The 25,031-nt window shown below is 33.0% G+C and overlaps 1 protein-coding gene across 1 annotated transcript in view; it reads right to left on the bottom strand.

The window, feature by feature from the left end:
• LOC143069844 (CD109 antigen-like) overlaps positions 1–13,967 on the bottom strand; it is an 83,738-nt gene extending 69,771 nt beyond the window's left edge. The window contains exons 1-8 of the mRNA XM_076244648.1: positions 13,957–13,967; positions 11,532–11,695; positions 10,612–10,637; positions 9,214–9,373; positions 8,063–8,133; positions 7,020–7,145; positions 3,050–3,089; positions 1,918–2,002 (exon numbers count right to left, since the gene is read on the bottom strand). Of these exons, the coding sequence (XP_076100763.1) occupies positions 1,918–2,002; positions 3,050–3,089; positions 7,020–7,145; positions 8,063–8,133; positions 9,214–9,373; positions 10,612–10,637; positions 11,532–11,695; positions 13,957–13,967 (683 nt within the window). The remainder of the gene's footprint in view (positions 1–1,917; positions 2,003–3,049; positions 3,090–7,019; positions 7,146–8,062; positions 8,134–9,213; positions 9,374–10,611; positions 10,638–11,531; positions 11,696–13,956) is intronic.
• Positions 13,968–25,031: the final 11,064 nt, after the last annotated feature.

Below are 25,031 nucleotides of genomic sequence, written 5' to 3'. Positions count from 1 at the left end.
TGCTATACTAAACACTCAAATTTCTTCGTAAAATACCTGTACAATTTCAGGAATCTGACAGTGTTTTTTCTGATAGTCCTGGTATCTATGATGAATTGTTTTCTATTAATTCCTTTGGTTTATCAAGTGTAATGTTTGATTTGTCAGTTTTAATGGCTTTCTTTTCATTTAATTTACCTAGATATTTTGGTTAAAATGTGTTTTTTTTTTAAATATTGCTCCTGAAATGTTTTTTTTTTTTTTCGTGAAATTTGATTCCATTTAAATACCTTGTGAACAAGTGATGTAAGCTTGATTATGGGTTTTTTATACAAATATATCATGCTTAGAAGGGGTATTTGCCAAAAATACCGGTTGAGAGGTTCAAATTTCCAGAGCCGTTAGGCGAGGGAAATTTGATTACCTCGAAACCGGTATTTTTGGCAAATACCCCTTGTAAGCACGATATCATTGTTTAATTCCACCGAATGTTCCACCTCAGAAAGTTTATTATAATCAGGTATCATATGAAATTTCAACTTGAATTTTTGTATAAACTGCAACTGTGTTATTTGCGCTGTCAAATTGCATTGACCGTATAATCATTTCTTATTATTTTTTATGTACAGTCACTGTATATATATCTCCCTTTTTATGATAATAAGCTGGTTTTCGGCTGACTACTACACTTTGTTTATCAGTTTCAGTAAAGCGTAATACAAGTGGATTCCAATTGTATGTGACCGGTTGACAATTCGTTTCCGTTGAGTTTTATTTATGACGTCATTCCCGAAATTTTTACGTCATTCTGTCCAAATTCAATAATGATGCTTTCTATATTTCATCTGAACCATATATTTAAAATGACCATGAATTTTTCATATTAGAATAGAAATAATTCATTGAGTTATTTTTAGAACATGGTATTCCCCATCTGACATGGTACTTGCTAGGGTATTTCCCATCTGCCATGGTATTTGCTAGCAAATACCCGGTATATGGAATTCCCTAATGGCAAATACCCCGGTAGAGAAAAGAAAATCTCAATATATAGAAATTGGTTAAAAATACCATGGTTCTCATCCAATCAAAATACAGCATTATTACATAAGTTGGAATTAAACATAATAATCATCATATTTTAAGAGGGGTATTTGGAATAACAATTTAAAGCAAATGAAAATATTTTGCTAAGACGTTTACAGTAACTGAACAAACGTAAACAAATATGCAACTACTATAGATATCAACGTATTATATCAACATGATGTAACCTTGCCTAAGGATCGTTCATTTGTATGGCCCTGCAAAGAAGTTGCAATGTATATACGGAGTTTTTCACAACGCCTTCAGATAGTAAACTGATTTTTTGTATGTAAGTTAACTATGATGTGTTACAGTTAAAGTTTCGTTGCGCTCTGGTAATTTTTGCTGAAATTACTGGCTTTTAACTTTGATTAATTTTTGAAAATCACAGTTATACGGACTTTCTTTCTATACGCTTTCACATTTTGAGCTGACTGTTGATATGTGAGACTACCATCATGATTGTGTTTACATGTATTATTTTAATTGCAGATTTTTCAAATCAATAAATATCCAAAACTCATACGTTATACAGCCGACAATTATCAACCAAAAGAAATCTAGGTATAATTCTATTTAAAAAAAAAAACAGTTGGCTATAGAGTTATCAAGCTTTCAATCGTATTGAGTCAGCATGATGTTGGGAAAATCTAAAACAGAATTTTCTAGTCATTTCGGGAAAGGAGTTGTCTTTACTTTCGATACCATTGAACTGTTGGGAAAAATATCAAAACTCAAAACAAATTCAAAACAGAAAAGTCCATTGTAAACTTGATAAAATGATCAAGTGACTATTGAGATTTACAATGATATGCTTTGTCATCTATAATCTGAAAAATTCAGCATACTCACAGTGCGTTAATAGTAACTTTGAAAAATCTGTCTGTTTTCAGTTCAAATGGAGGCAATACAACGTTCACTTCAAATTTAGGTAGAACTACATAAAAAACATAAGATATCAGTTCTACATTTGTAATAATAACAACATGAATGCAAGTAAAACAAAAAGTTTCAATGTATATATGCTGACAGACAATTAACGAATCGACATTAATTTACATATTCTGTTTTTATCGTCGAATGTTTTATACGTTATACATTCCTTATTAAACTATTTTACCATCTTCCAATAGATAAGGACAATATAACTGATTTCTATCGCACAACAGGTGTTATACGTGATATATCATAATGGAATTATTCAAGGACTATTGATGAATACTAATAAACAGATAGACAGATGGCCTCCCAGGTTAATTAAATACAGAATTTCTATACATTCATAATATTATATGTACCATAGATTGTATTTCAATCGTTTCAGAATGTTTCTAGTATGAACTGATGTCATTTAAACACTAAACAAATATTCACCAACCCGTTCAATAGTTGTACGAACACTTAACAAATATTCACAAACCCTTTCAAAAGAGCTTTATAAATATTTTGATTTGATCGTCACTGGTGAGTCTTATGTAGACGAAACGGGCGTCTGGCGTACTAAATTATAATCCTGGTACCTTTGATAACTATTTACACCACTGGGTCGATGCCACTGCTGGTGGACGTTTCGTCCCCGAGAGTATCACCAGCCCAGTAGTCAACACTTCGGTGTTGACATGAATATTAATTATGTGGTCATTTTTATAAAATTCCTGTTTACAAAACTTTGAAATTTCGAAAAACTAAGGATTTTCGTACCCCAGGCATAGATTATCTTAGCCGTATTTGGCACAACTTTTTGGAATTTAGGATCCTCAATGCTCTTCAACTTTGTACCTGTTTGGCTTTATAAATATTTTGATATGAGCGTCACTGATGAGTCTTATGTAGACGGAACGCGAGTCAAACACTTAACAAATACTTACCAATCCGTTCAATAGTCGTACGAACAAAAAACACATATTCACCAACCCTTTCCAAAGATATTAAAACACTTACCCAACCTGTTCAACTGTTTTACGAACACTTAATAAATACTCACCAAACCGTTCCACATCAAAATACTTAAAGCTTTTTTCTCTCTAAAACAAATTACAAAGCTATTCATAATTCAACACTACTAAAATAAGTAGAAACAGGCTTCAAATATATATATATTGTGACATTATTACGTTACATCAAATATAAAAACTTGTCACTAACGCAATGTTTATGTTCCTCAAAATCCACTTGTGGATACAAGACATGTACAGAATGTACTCATATTTACACCATTATAGGTCGCATTTCTGTTAATATTGACAATGCAATTTCCCATGAGAACTCTTTTTACAGCTAAAACTGTAAAATCACTGTAAAACTCCGAGGAAAATTCAAAAAGGAAAGTCCCTAATCAAATGACAAAATCAAAAGTTCAAACACATCAAACGAATGGATAACAACTGTCATATTCCTGACTTTGTACAGGCATTTTCCTATGTAGAAAATGGTGGATTGAACCTGGTTTTATAGCTAGCTAAACCTCTCACTTGTATGACAGTCGCATCAAATTCCATTATATTGTCAATGATGCGTGAACCAAACAGACGGACACAATAGGTAAAAATGTCAAAAATAGGGGTACAGCAGTCATCATTGTGTCTCATCGAATGTTGTCTAATGCTTAGTCCGTTGCTGTGTGTGTTACATTTTAATGTTGTGTCGTTGTTCTCCTCTAATATTTAATGCGTTTCCCTCAGTTTTAGTTTGTTACCCCGATTTTGTTTTTTGTCCATAGATATATGAGTTTTGAACAGCGGTATACTACTGTTGCCTTTATTTATCATCTTAATCACTATAAAAACAACAAATGTAACAAAGAAGCACAATAAGGCATACATCAAATTTAACATCCTCATTTTGCTTATATTATACGATTTTTTTTGTACCACTTTCACTATGAAAAATCTAATCCTAGAATTGAAAGTTCATATGCACAACAATTTTTTTTCAAAGGTCAAAATTATTTAAACAAACAGTAATTTTCGAATGAAGGGTTACCACAGATTTCAATATAAACAATGAGCACATGTATATACTTGTATGTAATGGATCTGACCCTCCCTTGACACAACACAATACCATTCGTCATTAGGACGTAAAACATTGTTATTAGTCACTACTCCGAGTTCGACATTAACTTGATTGATATCAAACCTTTCTAACATAGTTCGGCTTAAAAATTCCGATTCAAGTCAAACCTCGTGCGCATGAAATCTATAAAATGTCGAAGAGGGACGACAAACGAAACCTTAACCAGTAGTATTTATCCCTCCCTAAGATACTTGTATCTAAGTTGGCCATTCTTTTTTTTTATGAAACAAAGCAGTACCAACTCTTTCAATTTGTCTTTTAGTTTCACAAATACTTTGAAGCCCGGTATTGATTGCTGATAAAATAGATGTTAATAATTTAGAAAGAGGTTTCGTGGAGCACTTTGAAGACCCAGCAATATATCATTGTTTGTCAGGACACTTATGTAATATCTAATTCAGGGGTGACAGATCCAGTTCCTCATCTTTGGTTGAAATTCCAAAGGAACATTGAACAGACATATGATTATCCAGGATTTCCTCTTCTGTAAGTATCGTGAGGGTATATATATATGTTGAGTTTTCAAGTGAATGTCAATACCTTATTCGTTTATCAAGCAGGTAATGTAATGAGCTTTACTCAATTTTTGGGGCTTTATCTGCGAGGAAAACAACATATTTGTCATGGACGTAGGATAAGTGTTTTGCAACATTTGGGATTTGTATCAACGACCTCACAGCCTTATTCCATCCGGAAAGAGTGTCTATTTCTTCCTGGCATAATCCTCGACTGAATCCATCAATATTTTGAAGGCTCACAATATTTCGGACCTTTAGATATCATATTTCGCAAGGGAGTGTTATTGACAATATCGTGGTCACCGGTAATAACGTGGCCAGCAGGATTATATGTAAATTCGGAATTAGCACAAGTGCAATCAGGAGGTTTAGTCTTGAAGCCGTCAATATTAAGATCCTGCAAAGCGTGTTTGTAATTGCAAAATGTTTGGTATAGGTATAAGAGACTTATCTTTAGAATAAGGAGTTATATTCCATTGAACTAATTTATGATGAAGGATATTCCCTAAGTTGACGTCATCGAGACTTTTGTTAGCAAGGGAAATGTTAAGAAAAGATTATTTTCTCTTTTTTATTTTTTCCAATACAGTCTAGTTTGAAAGGTGTGTGACTTGCAATATCCGAAATTATAGCTGTAAGTTTGTACTGGTTTGAATGAGGGTTTGTAACAGTGGCTTCCAAACATAACTTAAACAGAGAATGAAGTTTTGAAAGGGGTGATGACTAAAGTTTCGTGCACATGTGATGAATACCTAACTGCTTTTATAGAAATGACAGCAAGTCATTAATAGAGACATCATGCAGTGTATGTGATGTATAATGACGATGACCTTGAATGCGTCTACATCGAGGAGTAGATTTGAAAATATTCATAACATTCACCGAGCTACTCGAAGGACTAGATAGAATACCTATACCATCAATTTTGTCATTGCAACCATTATCTACGGAGAGGCGTTGCAAGTTGAGGATTGTTAGTGCTGTGGTATATTTTTTGATAATGCAAACTGCCATAGAAACGATGTAATGATCAGGCTGATTAAAATGCTGGTAAAGAATGTCGTTTGCATTGAGATTAATGTCTGATCTATGACCGCACAAACGTTTTTTTAGCCTTCCTTTGGTTTCATCGACGTATACCAATCCGCCAAGGTTACATTCTAATCCGTAGGAGACATTTATCGATTTACAATTCAGATCATCGTAACTTCTGGTAAAAAATTATTTCTTAGTTAAATTGCTTGTGAATTCAGCATCTGTTATTAAAATTTCACAAGTTTTGCAGCCTTTGGTCTCCCATTTTGAAATGCGACCGTGTTGTTAAGAGTCATCAAAATCCAAAATGTATTTAAGGAGAACTGAACATGGCTGTATATGTGTAATATTGCTGTTGTCACTAGTTTGATGATCTGAATGAGTAATGTTTCAGATATATGTCATGTCTGGTGATGAGGAGATACCTGTCGTATCAGACGACACCATGTCTATTTTTATACTGGGCGACGTCCGAGCCAGTATCTTGTTTGATCTTCGTAATGTCATGAAATCTTGCTACTGGACGGATGATGTCCTCGAGGACAAAATATCCACCAGCAGATACATCGACCCAGTGGTTATAAATCGAAATATCATATTGTATTGTTATTTGTGTATTAAGCTGACCTGAATGTTCCTGCATTTAATTGCACTTTAGTTCTGTGATGTTATCATAGTGATATATGTAACATTGCCATAAAAGTACGAGGTTAAGCTAGCCACAATACCAGGTTTAACCCACCATTTCTTCGTAAAATGTCCTGTACCAAGTACGTTTTAGAATTTTGGATCCGCTATGCTTTTCAACTTTGTACTTGTTTGGCTTTATAAATATTTTGATATGAGCATCACTGATGAGTCTTATGAAAACACCAGTACCTTTGATAACTGGATATATACCCTCGATATTGATGCTTGTCATTCCTTTGATTTTTTAAAAATGTTTCTTAATACTAACTCTTGAATATTAATATTCGTTTACCTAATAACAGAAATAGTTTCAAGAGTTATTCATCACTTAACCCTTTCAGCAATAATTTGATAAGGTCAAAAACTGTTTATACCCCTCTACCAGTTTACCATGAATTTTGTAGCGTAAAAAGTTTTATATAATAACTTCCCGGTTATAAATCTTTGTTGCGGAAAATTTTATTTTTGGATTTGAAATTCCGCTCCAAAAGCAATACTGATATAAAATGAAGTATTTGTATTTCTTGTATATATTTCTGTTATTCTTTAAAGTCATGATGATATGTATTCCCCTGAATGATGTTAGAATCTAAAGTGTATTATACAAATCTGATATATTTTATAAAAGAAACTGACCTTTTGCTCAACTCTGATTGTCCAGCTTCCCAGATTTGTCAAAGTAGATAATTGGAATGTTCCAGCAAATACACCAAACGCTGGACGAACATTCAGAAATTGTTTTACTCTATTTCTTTTGGGATCCTGAAATAAATATTGTAATTGATATTACGCTTAATGGTCCTAATTTTAAGTTATTGAAGGTTAAGAATGTTTGACTATTCATTGAATAAAAACCAATTGATTTTAAGTAGTTGAAATGTTCTTAAGTCAGATTATAACCGATTGTCTATTTCAACGTGTTGTTTTCATTGTTACAGCACTGGATCAATACCTATGCTGATGGACTATCAGTTTAAGGGGATAACATAAGCCAAGTACTCAGTACTGTGGTACTTTCAGATCTATAATAAACCTTTCCAAAATTGCCCAATTTGGCGAATTTATCATAGATGGATTTGGTAACTTTCTTATTTCCTATTTGGTCATACAGTTCATCAACTGTTTAGATTATTTGAAGAATGATTTGTTATACAATTTTCTAAAATTCCTTATTTAGAAATTAAAATCTTCCAACATTCCTATTCCAACTTTTTGACTGTTGTTGGAATTTGCTTTTCTTATCAGGTGCATATTTGTTATTTAGTTCTCATAATATAAGGTATGTATACATTTGTACATCCTTGACTTTTTGTCATATAGCTCCTCATATTTTGGGGATTTGTCGTTCCTGATTTCAATTCAAATACAGAAAAGCACTTCCTACACACTGAATTAATGAGGCATTGTTTCTTTTTCCCAGAATTCGACTCAAACTTCAACATTATATCGCCATCATTATTTTTTCTTCTAATACATGTAGGTACATTTTAGTAAGTTATGATTTTAACATCTCCAGTTATCAATTATACTTTTCTATTCTATCTGTCGGTTTCATATAAACGACGTTTTATATTATAATTCAGCTGTGTAATCTTCGGAGACCTATTTAGTTTGCTTATCAAGGGAAATACATCCTATAAAGAAGGTTATCTTAATGACATATTCATAAATAAACTAACCTGTATATAAATTGTCAAGGGAGCTGTGAGAACTTTTAATCTTGTATTAGTACCAAACACTCTAAACTGAACTGTTGAAGAAGAAATACAGTAAATGCATTAGACAAAATGGTTGATATGTTAACATTTCTCTAACAAAAACAAATAGTAATCATGATAAGAATGATTGCAATGATCTCATTTATCAGCTCTAACTATAAATCCAATCTACGTCCCTACATCCTACAAATATAAGACCCTACTAAAGAATGTACATTAATTCAGCTAAATTGTTACTATTTGTTTTTAGATAATTATATAAATACATGTTTTATTTATTATAATCCGAATGTGTTCTTGTCAATCGATGTATGACCTTTGAACATGGGTACACTGCTGTTGTATTTAAGAATTGAATGCTTCTTTTTGTATCTTCATTTGGGTGTAAAAGCGTTTACCGGAGTACATTTTGTATGAAGTTATCAATTTTTTATTCTATTCACCTGTGCACTTTATTGTCGGACCTCGTGTTATCGTGAATGATAAGTTTTATTGTGTAATGCAATTGCTTAAGGGATATCACGTGATATGCAGATATCCAATCAGAATAACGTAGTATCATAAATCATACATCTAATGTTATCATTTATTTACAAAAATGCACATATATAGCATTAAATGCTTCTCAAAGACAGCTAAACAGATTTTATATATTCGCTGTCAAATGGATATTGAAATGCAGATATTTTGGCTTCTTCCTTTGAAGCAGCTGATTTATAAAATTGATTCCTAATATGACATTTAGGACAAATTAATATGTCAATATTTGAATATCTTAATTCATTATTTTTGTATACAGGTGACAATTCTTTTTTACTATGAGATCTGCAACGTAGAATATGTACCTATTTTTTCTCGCCATAAGTTGACCAACCTTTCTTTTGTAACAGGATATTTCATATCGAACGAAATTCTGTTATTCAATGTTTATTGTCTCAAATTATAATTTGATAAATAGTCTGTAGTATAATTTACTTATTAGGCTACTTTAATGACCACAAAAAAAAACACAACATAATTTTATATCATGCTTTAGATGTAAATTTATGAGCTTTCCGTTTCATTGTAATTTATGACTGATGTTATTTCTTGAAGTATGACGTCATAAATACCTAGATCTCCTGGTTTGTAAATGGCTTTGTCAGTCTGGATAAAAATGGACGACACTTTGCTTGTAACTTGGACTCTTGTAGCAGTTTGGTCAAATGTAATATCACCGATAACGCGCACTCGGATCTTGTAATCATATCCTGCGGGTGTATTTCCTGGCACCTAAAGCGAATATCACACAGATACGTAAATTCAACATTTCAAAAACATACTGAATCCAAAGAATATCAAATGTGGGTTTTTTTTCAAATTAAATTCCATCGCATAAAAACGCTTTGCTATATCTATAATGCGTTAAACGTCTTTAATGTCATTCTTATGTAATATAAATGGTCAGTCGAGTAATATTGGACCTTTTTCAGTGCGCACTATGGTCAATTGTGTATTAGAATAATTTTCATCAAGAACTTTCGATAAGCTGTATTCGTAACGGAGATCTATGTCAATATTTATTATATGAATCCCTGTATTATCTATGTTGTTCCTATTCTTAGTTATTTCCGTTTTTCCCTCGTTTTATGTTTTCTGTGGATATCTTTGCAATAATAGAATTTTCCAGTTTATTTAAATAATTATTTGCAATTTTATATTTTTGAAAAGATTACACTCAATGTCTTAATTTTTTTTTAATTTTTTTTATTTGTTTAATATATCTTACGATTTCATCTCTCTTACTATATATCTTTAAAAATGTGTATTTACAAATCCCTATGTGAGTAAATTGTAATGTGTCCAAAGTTATGATTCTTGCCTCAAAATGTGTACCATTATTATTTAAATACTTAAACAAGATCGAATTTATCTTATTTTGCAATGCACAATTATTGCTAGCTTCTTATCTTTTTTTAATAATTAGATATAGGAAGATGTGGTATGAGTGTCAATGAGACAATTATCCATCCAAATAACAATATATTAAAGTAAACAATTGTAGGTCAGAGTATGGCCTTCAACACAGACTTTGACTCACACCGAACTGCAAATTATAAAGGGCCCTTAAATTAACTAGTGTACAATCATTCAAACGGGAAAACCAACGGTCTAATCTATATAAAAAACGAGAAACGAGAAACAATCCTGAACTACATAAACAGACAACTAATGTACATCGTTTTATTTCATTGCCTTTGTGTGACATTGCGCATGGAAAGAGGGAATATTTAAAATGGACAATAACCCAACATTGCTTCGACATACTTTTTGTGTTAAAATTATCCAATTTCATCCTGCATATTCATCTATTCAAAGGTTGTATATCCTCAACGCTCTTCAACTTTGTACTTGTTTGGCTTTATAAATATTTCGATTTGAGCGTCACTGATGAGTCTTATGTAGACGAAACGTGCGTCTGGCGTACTAAATTATAATCCTGGTACCTTTGATAACTATTGTATACTTACTTTTATATGAACAACTCCTTGTCCCTCTTTAAAAGAAGAAAAAAGTACAATCAATTGTAGAGTAGAGCGATAAGTTCGTCAATGTATGAAATATTGACGAGTAAAGCTATCTTAAACGCTTACAATATATCACATTGTTGTCATCTGTGATAATATCAAAGATTTATAAGTGATTTTGACATGATGTTTGGTGTTGACAACAATATCAATAATGTGGTCAATTTTTATAAATTTCCTGCTTAAATTTTTCGAAAAAACTAAGGATTTTCTTATCCCAGGCATAGATTACCTTAGCCGTATTTGGCACAACTAATTGAATTTTTTGAATCCTCAATGGTTTTCAAACTTTGTACTTGTTTGGCTTTATAAATATTTTAATATGAGCGTCACTGATGAGTCTTATGTAGACGAAACGCGCGTCTGGCGACTAAATTATAATCCTGGTACCTTTGATAACTATTTGATCGGTTTTTACTTTTAGAATTCATGCGATTTACTCAATTTTCTTATTCTCTTTGCATGTTTTCTATTTTTACAACTTCTGCCACAATTCAGTTCAATTGGTTCTTTGTGTGAAGTATGGTTTCGTCATTCTACTCTGGCGTGAGGCTAACAGTAGTGTCTTAAAGATAGCTTTGTGATTCTGTTTATAAATTTAAAGTGACAGTTTGTTGTTGATTTTATTAGTTTGATCATTATATATTTTATAAACAACAATTATATATATAGGTGGTCGTGTGGTCTAGCGGGACGGCTGCAGTGCAGGCGATTTGGTGTCACGATATCACAGTAGCATGGGTTCGAATCCCGGCGAGGGAAGAACCAAAAATTTGCGAAAGCAAATTTACAGATCTAACATTGTTGGGTTGATGTTTAGACGAGTTGTATATATATATATATATATATATATTAAAACTCACGACGTAAAAAGCGTTGTGCCTGTGTACTGGCTACTGTTTTGTTTTGTTTGTCTAGTATAGTTGCAAAAATTGTCACTTTTTTATCATTTCTTTTTAAAGCTGATAAACAAATTCTAGCGGATGCTCCAGCTCTAATCTGTTTTGGTACAGTTGCAATGTATGTACTGAAACAAAATAACATACAAGATACATTATAAAAGTTGCTGTTTTAAAAAAAAAGCAAAACTACCGAACTCTTAGCAAATGAAAAAGTCAAAAGCTCAGAAACATCAAACGTATGGATTACAACTGTCATATTCCTGACTTGACAAAATCATTTCGTAAAATGTTAAAAATGGTGGATTAAACCTAGTTTAATAGATAGCTTAAACTAAACCTATTACAGTTGCATAAAATTCCATTATACTGACAACAATGTGTGAAAAAATACAAACAAACACAAGAGGTAAAAATGTAGGAAATAGCGGTACAGCAGTCAACATTGTGTTTTAATCTTTATTACTATAAAAACAAACAACTATATCAACAAAAAAAATCTAAACGGCATATTAACAAAGCACTGGCTTTGGTCTCTTGTGGAGAGTTGTCTCATCGACAATCATACCACATCTTCTTTTTTTATATATACATTAGCATACAAGAAATTAAAGAATTCAAAACTTCACCATAGCACAAAAAACATAATGATGGGATGTTTAAGTACCGAGCTACGCCAAATTGTTATTTACAAAAAAAAGACTAAACAGTAAAAGTTATATCTAACAAAGATAGATAAAAGAATACTATAACACGTTATTTAGATGATAAATAACGTAAGTACCTAGAATATATACTTCAAGACCATCGTGTGTTATTTGTGATGTGATATGGAATATTTATCAAAAAGGACTTGGTATCTTTCAATGAACCTTTTTTTAGACAAGACGTTCTTTGACATACCCCCGACTCCTCAACTTTCTGTTCACACACTGTTGATTTTTAACGTCTGAGAAGCAGCTGTAAACTGATGTATTAGCTTAACTGTTTAGTCTATTTTTTATGATATCATTTGACGAATCATTTGATGTACTTATAAATCCCGTTATTCGTGCTATGGTAAATTTTTGTATTTGTTTTTGAAAAATTGTCTGAGGGAACATTATAATTTTGTTCTTATGAATCCTCTTTTATTTTAATCATGATTTAATCTGAGCATATGAACCCTTTTAATGCAACCAAATGTGATTTTTATAAAAATCAGATCCAAATGATAGTTTTTTCCATGTATTTGTTAGGTTATTTGGTCTGGTATATCAGTTATTATGGTTTTAAGCTGGTACATTTTACTTAATGTTTATCGGCTCAAAAGGGATATAAGTACACAAGTTCCGGTTTCAGAAATTAAATTAATACTCCAATAAATATTTTTCAATTCATATCATCTAATCATTTTTAGTTGAGTGGATTGCATATTGATCTCAGAATTTCACATTTAAGCATGTAAGAAGAACAGATACTTGGGTGGTTATTGATATTGGTTAATCGTCTGTAAATACGCAGGGAAAAAGCTTTGCCGTTCATTAAGTTTTTTTCATAAATAATGACAAACATAAAACCAAAATCTGTGTTTATTCACACACCATTTCATACCAAACGTCCAAATAAACGAACTTTTTTTTAAAAAACGTTCAAGAAAAGATTATGTTGCATAAATCTATTGGTCCCGATTTAAAGAATTCATGTATGTGCATCATAGATTAACTTATGTCTGCTTCATATTTTAACCAACACTCATGCTAGAAATTTCCTATGGGTCGGTTGAAAATAAACTTTTAAAAAAGTTCGAATTTAATTTTAAATTGTAAACATTACTTTTTTTATGTAGCAACCCTTTCATATGTAATCTCTGAATTGTTATTATATTTCACAGCTGTGATCTCAGGCTTTCATTGAGAGATGATTACTGTGTACAAAGAAGTAAGTTCCCCAAAGGGTTCTTAATAGTACAGTTAGAGTCATATCTTCGAAAGGTGAATGGAATCCATCATAGTTTGGTTGATCGTTATTCAATATATATATCTGGAATATCTGTATCGAAGATGTCGAAGAATATGTTTTATTTGTCGTTAGCATATTTCCGTCGTGCTTCCAGCGTTTATTATGTCAACAAATGTAATACCAAACGATTGTCTTTTCGCGTCATTGATAAAACGGCGGATTCCATAAGCGACGCAGAAAACGCATAATCCGCTTTCACTGACGTTATTGTTATAATCGTTTCATATTATTTACTTTCTTTTAAGAATATTTAAATGGCAAATAATAAGCATATTAAATTAAATGGGAAAAATGATTAACGAAATCTCCGAATTTCAAGGTAATTCCAAAGATGAAGAGGGGTAAATCTATTTAACCCTACACAATTAACCAACGAAACACCTCTTACATTCCTGACATGGAACGGGTACTTTCTGATGAAAGCGGCGAGCTTAACTGTTTAATAGTTCACTTTACTTCCATTCCAAACCACTGGTTCCTATATTGACTAGTGTATTGCAAAAGTATGCAGTACTAGTTTGTGTACAAAGACACCAAACACAAACTTGGTATTGTATAGGTACAAGTGCTGGTTAGGGTTTAAGAGGGTGAAAAAAATGTTATTAACTTACTTTTTGGCCACTACGAGCCCAACATAAGCCAATAGCAGACTTAAAACAAGTCGCATGGTTACTCCTTGTGTATCTGTGAAATATAACATAAAGAATTTAGTACTCTTTTAATTATAAACAATGGCTAGATTGGTGTGTGCTGAAATGTTAAACAGTTTCTGTATGTCTTGCCAATGTTATAGTTGTCCAACCTGTAAGTATAGGGTTTATATATTATTAATTTATATAAAATATAGAATTTCTGTGAAAAAAGGGTAAAGAACAACGGAATAAAAAAAATCCTAAACCAGAATATCACTATCCAATAAAGCTTACCTTGTTAACTGTTATGGTATATTGTTTAAATGCCGTCTGCTGAAGAAGAGAAACAGTTTTATTTAATCAACAAACTGTGTGGAAAACATATCTATACATACATGATATCTAAACCTTTGACACTGGTTGCATATGGTAAGCTTTCACCTCAATCAAAGGTCTTCTTAATCGTTAGTAAATATTATTTATTAAACAATCTAGAAAATGATTATATTAGCAACATATTGTATTTAATATATCTTTTCACCTAATTTTATATTCAAATTCAGTAATTATAAGGTATTTTGGCAACATGTTTTATATGTCGTAAGGAAAAAAACGTTTTCGTGCAGGAAAAAAGTAATCATTTATAAAACGCAAAACATTCCCGTAAAATAAGCAATGCCGGAAACACATCACTGTATACGTGACTAAGGTGCATCCTGTAATGCGATTAAGTTGTAAAAGTATTTATGGTAAGAATGCAATTGCGTGGTGCAATGCTGTATAACTAATCTCTTTGTGTTTGTATTCACAAGCTATATAGTTCTTTGATAATAATGTCAAGTGGATATAATTGTTTTGTATATGGTAATAATACAGCTTTATTAAAAGAAAGTTTGACTTGATTTAAAAGGATTTACTAGAAAACGAATGCATTATGATTCACACAGAAATAGTTGTTCATAAATGTCTAACTGTATTATTCTTGATTAAAGTTTAATATGACAGAACTTATCACTTTACTTAAATCATGAAAATCATGAACTAGTATACAGTACAATAAATTAATCATTTGTTTTTAGGACGTTTACAATGTACATAAAAAGTAATAAAACTATCCACAAATATAGATTATTTACTCATTTTCCACAGCTATAGGTCACCGACAATGGGCATACCGCATAGTCAGCAAAAAAGGCCCTGAAATAACAAATGTTAAACAATTCAAATTAGAAATCTAACAGCCTTATTAATGTTAAAAAAAAATATAAACGAAAGTAAAGCCTCGGTCACACCTTACCGGATAGCACGAACGGACGCCTAACGGATGAAAATAAAAGTTGTCCGTTGACAAAATTGTTATCCGTTGGGAGTCCGTTGATGTACTGACCGAATATAACGGACGTGTAACGGATGCACAACGGACACACACCGGATATGCAACGTACGAGAAACGGACACGTACCGGACAGAACGGATGTCGAACGTACATCCAACGGACGAGTACCGCATAAAACGGACACATAACGGAAGCGTACCGGATAAAACGGATGCACAAGATATACGGAAAAATCAAAGGCGACAATAATAATACATGTAAATCGCATAAATATTCAAAATGTTTCTGTGTAACTGGTTTTGGTTTGTTCTTCAAAATTCCGCCAAAGGGCAGTGTCTGGCCTGAATAAGAACTGCTTGATTGTCTATACTCTAAGATCGATTATGAATAATAAGAATTCATGAACTTTAAGAAATCTGACATAACAATAATTGGCATTTCTGACGCGAAATTTTAATTGGCATTTATCCGTTTCAGATCCGTTCATCATCCGTTTTATCCGTTATACGTCCGGTAGAAATCCGTTTCTTATCCGTTCAACATCCGTTTTATCCGTTAAACGTCCGGTAGAAGTCCGTTGGTGAATTTATCTTCCAGACCTCCAACGGATGTATAACGGACACGTAACGGATACAAAACGGAAACGAAACGGACGAGTACCGTACAAAACGGACGCCTAACGGACGTTCAGCGGACATTTTATCCGTTGGACGTCCGTTCAAAGTTTTGAACATGCTCAAAATTTTCCACCGGACAGAATGGACGTCGACGGATAAAACGTACGCTTAACGGACATGCAACGGATATGGACGGACGTCTAACGGATAAGAACGGACGTCTAACGGACATGAACGGATTGAAAAAAAGTTATCCGTTAGGCGTCCGTTCGAGCTATCCGGTAAGGTGTGACCGAGGCTTAAATATCTAACACAGCAAAAAACGACAACCACTGAAATACATGCTCCTGACTTGGGACAGACACATACATACAGAATGTGGCTTGGTTAAACATGTTAGCGGGATCAAACCTTCCCTCTAACCTGGGACGAGGTGTACTACATAAGAACGAAGTATTAAAATCTGTTGAAAAAGGCTTAATTAAGTTCATTAGTTCATAAGTTCTCGTTTGTTGGTGTGTCTTATACGTGTTTCTCGTTTCTCGTCTTTTATATAGTTTAAACCGTTAGTTTTCCCCGTCTTTTTATGCCCTTATAGCTTAATGTTGTTCGGTGTGAGGCAAGGTTCCGTGTTGAATACCGTACTTTGACCTATAATGATTGACTTTTATAAATTGTGACTTAGATGAGAGAATTGTCTCATTGGCATTCATACCACATCTCCTTAAATCAATAAACTCATCCAAATAACTCGCTCTTACTAACAGGGGATTTTTTTGTAATAAAAATAAGTGTGTTATTTTTTTTTGTAGCACATGATACAAATATTTGGAATATGATTTGACTAAGTAAGATACTGTAAAATTGATAAATGATCAGGATTTTACAGAAACTACTCTGATCTCGTTCTCAAGTTACATATAAAAATTTTAAATAAATATCAAGGCGCATAACTATTCGGATTTGCCTACATGATTATCATTATGGGTTATTTGTCTCTTAACTGCGAAAATATTTCGGTATTTACAATTATGTATCATACATGTTTTGAAGAATACCCAAATCATTAGTTATATTCACAAAAAATTATGTGTTTAAATATTATCATCCAAAAAATGAGAAATAAGTAATTTAACAGTACTTAAGAAATTCATCTACAGATCTTTTAAATTTTACCAAGCTTATTTTGTAATTTTTCAGTTTTAAAAGACACTGTATAAATTTAAAGATTTTGAATTGCTTTTCTGGATTTATTTGTAACGGAGTTGTGAAACAATTGTAGCAAAATTATATATTCGACAATAGCATTTAGTTCCTATCTAAATATTAATGACAAATTCGTAAAATAAAACTGTTGTGGCAGATTTTGGCGTTGTTTTCAGTTTAACACCAATTCAAGAAGTTTGAAACCCTAATTCAAAATATGTTGGACAGGATTCAAATTATAAATACTGATGTCTTAAAGACCAATGTGTCATGAAAGTCTGAGGAATGTTGCGGTATAGATTGGAAATAAATTTCATGAGATATAATACTCCAGTAATGGAAACTGTAACATGTTAAAACGAATAATCCTTTCAAGTCCAATACATTTTAAGACGAATCATATGCGTTTTCTATTATCCGTCCGTTCAGAAGTTATCAGTCAATGATATGTAAAACAAATGTTAATATAGGTAAAGCATGTCAGCATTGTTGCATGTTTTGTCCTTCAGAATTATGATTGATTTTAATTTATGTTGTATTCGTCACGATTGATACACATTTGTTGTATTTCAATGTAATTTTCCATAAAAGTGTTATATAAACATATGGGACATTATTTTTGTATCTGCTCTGTTATATTTGTAATCTATTTATCAATTCGTATTAAAAATTAAATTATGATCGCATCAGAGAATTAAAGTAATGATACATTTTAAAGTATTTATTTTTATCATTCATGTGCACCAATCTTTAACAGGATAATCTGAAAATAATTAATCTGCAAATAAAGAATTAAATGGACATGCATGAATATAAAAATAAGGAATGGTATGATGCATATTTTTGTGACAGACCTCAATTACGGTTAACGTTAACTTATTCCCACAACTTTAAAAGGACCCTAAAAACAAACATTATTAGTATAGGACTACACACTTGAGAAAGATTAAAATATTAATTCAACCTTCATATTCATGAATTAACTAAAAATACACTTACGATCAAAGAGCAAAATAAACAAATTACTAATGTTTAGCTGTAGCAGTTAATAAATATAAGGTCTGCATATAAATTAGAAATTGTATGATGGCCAATGAGAAAGCTTTCAACACTAGACCAATTGGCGTTTGTGTTAGACGCCAAAGATCACAGTACGGGGGCATTACAAGGATCCACCATGACAAAATACATTTAAAACTAGAAAATGAACGTCCTAATTTGTGTGAAAAATTAAAACAACTGTAACAAAACAGCAACGACAACCACTGAAACACATGCTCATAACTTTGAGCAAGCACAAACAACAATTGGCTTTTTAAGCATTCGCACAAGTGATACGTTCCCCGATCAATGACAGAGATATAATACTACAACACCAGGTTAAATTGGTATCATCAGTCAGACAAGTGATACATTCCCCGATCAGTGATAGAGTTATAATACCACAACACCAGGTTAAATTCAATTTGGTATCATCAGTCAGACAAGTGATACATTTCCCGATCATTGACAGAGTTATAATACTACAACACCAGGTTAAATTGATATCATCAGTCAGACAAGTGATACATCCCTCGATCAGTGATAGAGTTATAATACCACAACACCAGGTTAAATTGGTATCATCAGTCAGACAAGTGATACATTCCCCGATTAGTGACAGAGTTATAATACTACAACACCAGGTTAAATTGATATCATCAGTCAGACAAGTAATACATCCCCCGATCAGTGACAGAGTTATAATACTTCAACACCAGGTTAAATTGGTATCATCAGTCAGACAAGTGATACATCCGCCGATGAGTGACAGAGTTATAATACTACAACACCAGATTAAATTGGTATCATCAGTCAGACAAGTGATACATCCCCCGATTAGTGACATAGTTATAATACTACAACACCAGATTACATTGGTATCATCAGTCAGATAAGTGGTTCATTCCCCGATTATTGACAGAGTTACAATATCACAACACCAGATTACATTGGTATCATCAGTTAGATAAGGCCAGACTTTTTTTATTATCTGTTTAACGAGATCCGCCGACTCCACCTTTCCCGATTTTAGAATAAAGATAAAAGTAGTGCTTCTTACTTTTATTATTATTTTTTCCGCCGACTGTTACGCACTGTGCTGTTACGAAATCCTCAGAAAAAAATAAAATGTGTTGTTCACGATACTCGCTTTCAGTCAATTTCTTTATCGGTAATATTTAATTTTTACCAAGTCAATGAAACAGCAATTTTCATTTAAAAGTAAAGAAATTCAAGGCATAAACGATATATTTTCTTCTAAAAGATTTTTAAGCTGGTGGCATGCTTTTCATACTTGTTACACGAGAGCGTACATCAAATCATTCTAACTTTCGGCAAAATCAGTTATTACTTCATCAGAACTTGATGAAATTAGCCTAAAGTAAACTTGTCATCCATGTATTGCATTAGAAACGTCATATTCCTTTCCAAATAGCGTATCAAACATCGTTTATTTTTGTAAATTTTTCTTCGTCCTACATTTAAATTTGTAGAACTACGGATCGGAATCGGGATTTCATCGGAAACGGACCCGCTATGACCGAAATCCGGATTCTTGCGATAATGACAACAGACGCATGAATGGCACTGCTGACAGACAAAAATTGATCCCAAAAGGGAAAATTACGCATTCCACACGCATTAACATACTTTTGGTTAGATCTTCTTGATTAATGTATATATTTCCATGTATAAGCATTGTTTCAATTTATAGGTTAAAGTTGCTTAACTCTGGGACTATTACACCAGAGACATACATATGTCTCTGCATACACTATAGCTAAGAGGTTCCTGACTGGGTGACTGGTATATACATATATAGTGTATATGCAGCTAGGTTGATATATTTGAGTGGTGCCATGGATCTATATTAGTGGAAATACAGAATCAAAACATAGTTTTTATGTTTATATTAATAGAAGGGTTAACCAGAGACATATATAAACTATATGTATTTATATTTCTCTGGGTTAATATACTGGTCTGTTCTCATTTCATTGTTCTTGTATTTTGATAAATTCTAAAAAAAAAAAAAAAAACAAAAGTCACTTATAATGGTTTTATTTTTATTTTTAGTGTCGACTGGACCAATTTTGCACTTTTATTTTTTTTTTTTTCGCCCCCTCGACCCTAATTTTTTACAAATTTTCTCGTTAAACAGATAAAATAAAAAGTCTGGCATAAATGGTACATTCCCCGTTCATTGACAGAGTTACAATACGACAACACCAGATTAGATCGGTATCATCAGTCAGACAAGTGATACATCCCCCGATCAGTGACAGAGTTATAATACTACAACACCAGGTTAAATTGGCATCATCAGTCAGACAAGTGATACATCCCCCGATCACTGACAGAGTTATAATACTACAACACTAGGTTAAATTGGTATCATCAGTCAGACAAGTGATACATCCTCGATCAGTGACAGAGTTATGATACTACAACACCAGGTTAAATTGGTATCATCAGTCAGACAAGTGATACATCCCCCGATCAGTAACAGAGTTATAATACTACAACACTAGGTTAAATTGGTATCATCAGTCAGACAAGTGATACATCCCCCGATCAGTGACAGAGTTATAATACTTCAACACCAGGTTAAATTGGCATCATCAGTCAGACAAGTGATACATCCCCCGATCACTGACAGAGTTATAATACTACAACACTAGGTTAAATTGGTATCATCAGTCAGACAAGTGATACATCCTCGATCAGTGACAGAGTTATGATACTACAACACCAGGTTAAATTGGTATCATCAGTCAGACAAGTGATACATCCCCCGATCAGTAACAGAGTTATAATACTACAACACTAGGTTAAATTGGTATCATCAGTCAGACAAGTGATACATCCCCCGATCAGTGACAGAGTTATGATACTACAACACCAGGTTAAATTGGTATCATCAGTCAGACAAGTGATACATCCCCCGATCAGTAACAGAGTTATAATACTACAACACTAGGTTAAATTGGTATCATCAGTCAGACAAGTGATACATCCCCCGATCAGTAACAGAGTTATAATACTACAACACTAGGTTAAATTGGTATCATCAGTCAGACAAGTGATACGTCCCCGATCAGTGACAGAGTTATGATACTACAACACCAGGTTAAATTGGTATCATCAGTCAGACAAGTGATACATCCCCCGATCAGTAACAGAGTTATAATACTACAACACCAGGTGAAATCGGTATCATCAGTCAGACAAGTGATACATTCCCCGATCATGGACAGAGTTACAATAATACAACACCAGGTTAAATTGGTATCATCAGTCAGACAAGTGATACATCCCACGTTCCATGACAGAGTTAGAATACCACAACACCAGATTAGATTGGTATCATTAGTCAGACAAGTGATACATCCCACGTTCCTTGACAGAGTTACTGTAACAATACCACAACACCAGGTTAAATTGGTATCATCAGTCAGACAAGTGATACATCCCCCGATCAGTAACAGAATTATAATACTACAACACTGGGTTAAATTGGTATCATCAGTCAGACAAGTGATACATCCCCCGTTCCTTGACAGAGTTACTGTAACAATATCACAACACCAGATTAAATTGGTATCATCAGTCAAACAAGTGGTACATTCCACGATCTTTGACAGAGTTACACTACTACAACACCAGATTGAATTGGTTTCACCAGTCAGATAAGTGATGCATCGCCCGTTCCGTGACAGAGTTACAATACCACAACAACAGATTATATTGGTTTCATCAGTCAGGTAAGTGATACATCCCCCGATCCGTGACAGAGTTGCAATACCACAACACCAGATTGAATCGGTATCATAAGTCAGACAAGTGATACATCCCCCGTTCCTTGACAGAGCTACTGTAACAATACCACAACACCAGGTTAAATTGGTAACATCAGTCAGACAAGTGGTACATTCCACGATCTTTGACAGAGTTATAATACCACAACACCAGGTTAAATTGGTTTCACCAGTCAGATAAGTGATACATTCCCAGTTCCGTGACAGAGTTACAATACCACAACACCAGATTGAATCGGTATCATCAGTCGGAATAGGTGTTACCCATCAGACTGATAGAAAGCATATCAAACAACTTACTAAAAAATCAAAGATCACTCGCAGCTGCTGAAAGATTGTTCAAAACCAACTGTAACTTATGAATAAATTCTGCAATGTCAATCAGTGCACATCCAATAGAATTATTGTAAAAACATCATCAATTAAGAAAAACATGACCGTGTTTATTATCAAAATATTAGTAACGCAATGTTTAAAAACATCAAAATCAATGTTAGAACCGATATATACAGATAATACTTCAAAGATCTTAATTATTACAGAATATTTTGATAACCCATGGCCATATTGAAAATAAACCACAGAGTTAGTTATACACATTTTATAAGCATTTTTTTTAAACGATTTATATATATTGTACAAATCCTTGTGTGTAATGTAAATTATATTCCTGCAGGTTGGATTATTTATACTTCAACAGAATACAGTTTGTTAACGTGGCTAAACAAGATTATTGTGTCATTTTGGTCTCTTGTGGACAGTTGTTTCATTGGCAATCATACCACATCTTCTTATTTATATGACGTATAGATGATACTGAGAATGGACATGGGGAATTGTCTAAGAGACAACTTGGGTCACCATTCAATTATGTTCACAATCTGCTTTCGAAAGAAGCATACATTTTTGTGAATGTCCTTTTTTCTGTTGAACTAATAGGAAAAATAGCGGTAATATCGAAATAAAAAAAATATTTAGTTTATGTACAGCCTATTCGAAAACAACAATAAAAATATAGGTCACAGATGAGTTAAAAAAAGATATTTCAATTGTAATTCCAAAAAGTGGCATTTTTGCACCAAAGGGAGATAATTTGGAGCTTTTTAAATGATATCTACATTTTAAGTCACCTGGGGCCAACATAAATTGATTTTTTGGAATGATTTTTGTACCACATGATAAAGTAACAACTACTAAAAGTAATTAATAAAATTTGTAATGAAAAATAAATGTTTATTTTTTTCTGAAAATCTTATACCCGCGAGCCTTCTTTAGTCTTTTTCAGCTGATTTTTTATAGTTTATTCTAATGATGTATTGTTATAATAGCACTGTCACAGGTTAGGATCCCGTTATCATATTCAACTCCGCCAAATTATGTATGCATGTGCCTTGTATCAAGTCAGGAGCCTGTAAATCAGTGGTTGTCGTTTGTTTATGTGTTACATATTTGTTTTTTCGTGTAATTTCTCTATATAAATAAGGATGTTAGTTTTCTCGTTTGAACAGTTTTTACATTGTTATTTCTGGGCCTTTTATAGCTGACTATGCGCTATGGGCTTTGGTCATTGTTGAATGCCGTATGGTTACCTATAATTGTTAATTTCTGTGTCATTTTGGTCTTTTGTGGAGGGTTTTCTCATTGGCAATCATACCACATCTTCTTTTTTTATATTTATCCGTTTCAGATCCGTTCATCATCCGTTTTATCCGTTATACGTCCGGTAGAAGTCCATTTCACATTCGTTCAACATCCGTTTTACCCGTTAAATATCCGGTAGAAGTCCGTTGGTAAATTTACCTGCGAGACCTCCAACGGATGTTTAACGGACACATAACGGATACAAAACGGAAACGAAAGGGACGACTACCGTACAAAGCGGACGCCTACCGGACGTTCAACGGACATTTCATCCGTTAGACGTCCTTTTAAAGTTTTGAAAGATGCTCAAAATTTTCCACCGGACAGAACAGACTTCGACGGATAACACCTTTGGTAGCAATAAACAGTTAGGCAAAAATACTAAAATTTGCGCTTATGAATTTTACCATCCCCTTTTCATTGCTTTCTTGAATATCAAGCTTACTGTTTGTGTCATATATGGGCATATGTATGTAATCAGAATCTTCCATAGATTTTATATCCAGTATATAAAATGGTAAAATATAATTTCTTTTTGGTGTATCCATGGCAACAATCTGCATTTATTTGTTATAAAATATTGCAAAAGGGAGGGGGGAAGATGTCACATATTTCCCCAAAATTTGGCTAAAAGTAGAATTTCAATCGCTTGAAGTTTTACCTTTTCTGAAACTGTGTACATATATCATTCAGCAAATCCAATGAAAATCATATGTCTTTCGTCTCATTTTTTTGTAAAATTGCGTCAAAAACTTCGTGTAGAAAAAGAATGTTTGTAAACAGTGCAATAATTTCTGGACCGAAGGACGGTTTAGCTATGAAAATACGGATTGTCAAACAGAAAACAGCCCATAAAACATGTAAAAAAATCTTGATGCACTTATAAACCATCTTTGAAGGCTAAATTAGCACTCATCTGTCTAAAAATGAATTTTATTACACAATAACTTTCCTATTTGAAAAATCCACAGGGGCCAAAATGCGAAACTAAACTCTTAACTGTGTATTGCTACCTTTACTAAACGGACGGATATGGACGGACGTCTAACGGACACGAACGAATTGAAAAAAGTTAGCCGTTAGCCGTCCGTTCGAGCTATCCGGTAAGATGTGACCGAGGCTTAATGTGTAAATGTCTATGACGTGTAGCTGCCTATGGTATGTAGTTGTCT

The sequence above is a fragment of the Mytilus galloprovincialis genome, chromosome 3 (assembly GCF_965363235.1).
Source record: "Mytilus galloprovincialis chromosome 3, xbMytGall1.hap1.1, whole genome shotgun sequence".
In the NCBI taxonomy this organism is placed as follows: Eukaryota; Metazoa; Mollusca; class Bivalvia; order Mytilida; family Mytilidae; genus Mytilus; species Mytilus galloprovincialis.
Note: the sequence above shows the minus strand (reverse complement) of the source record. Positions and strands in the feature narration are given on the sequence as shown.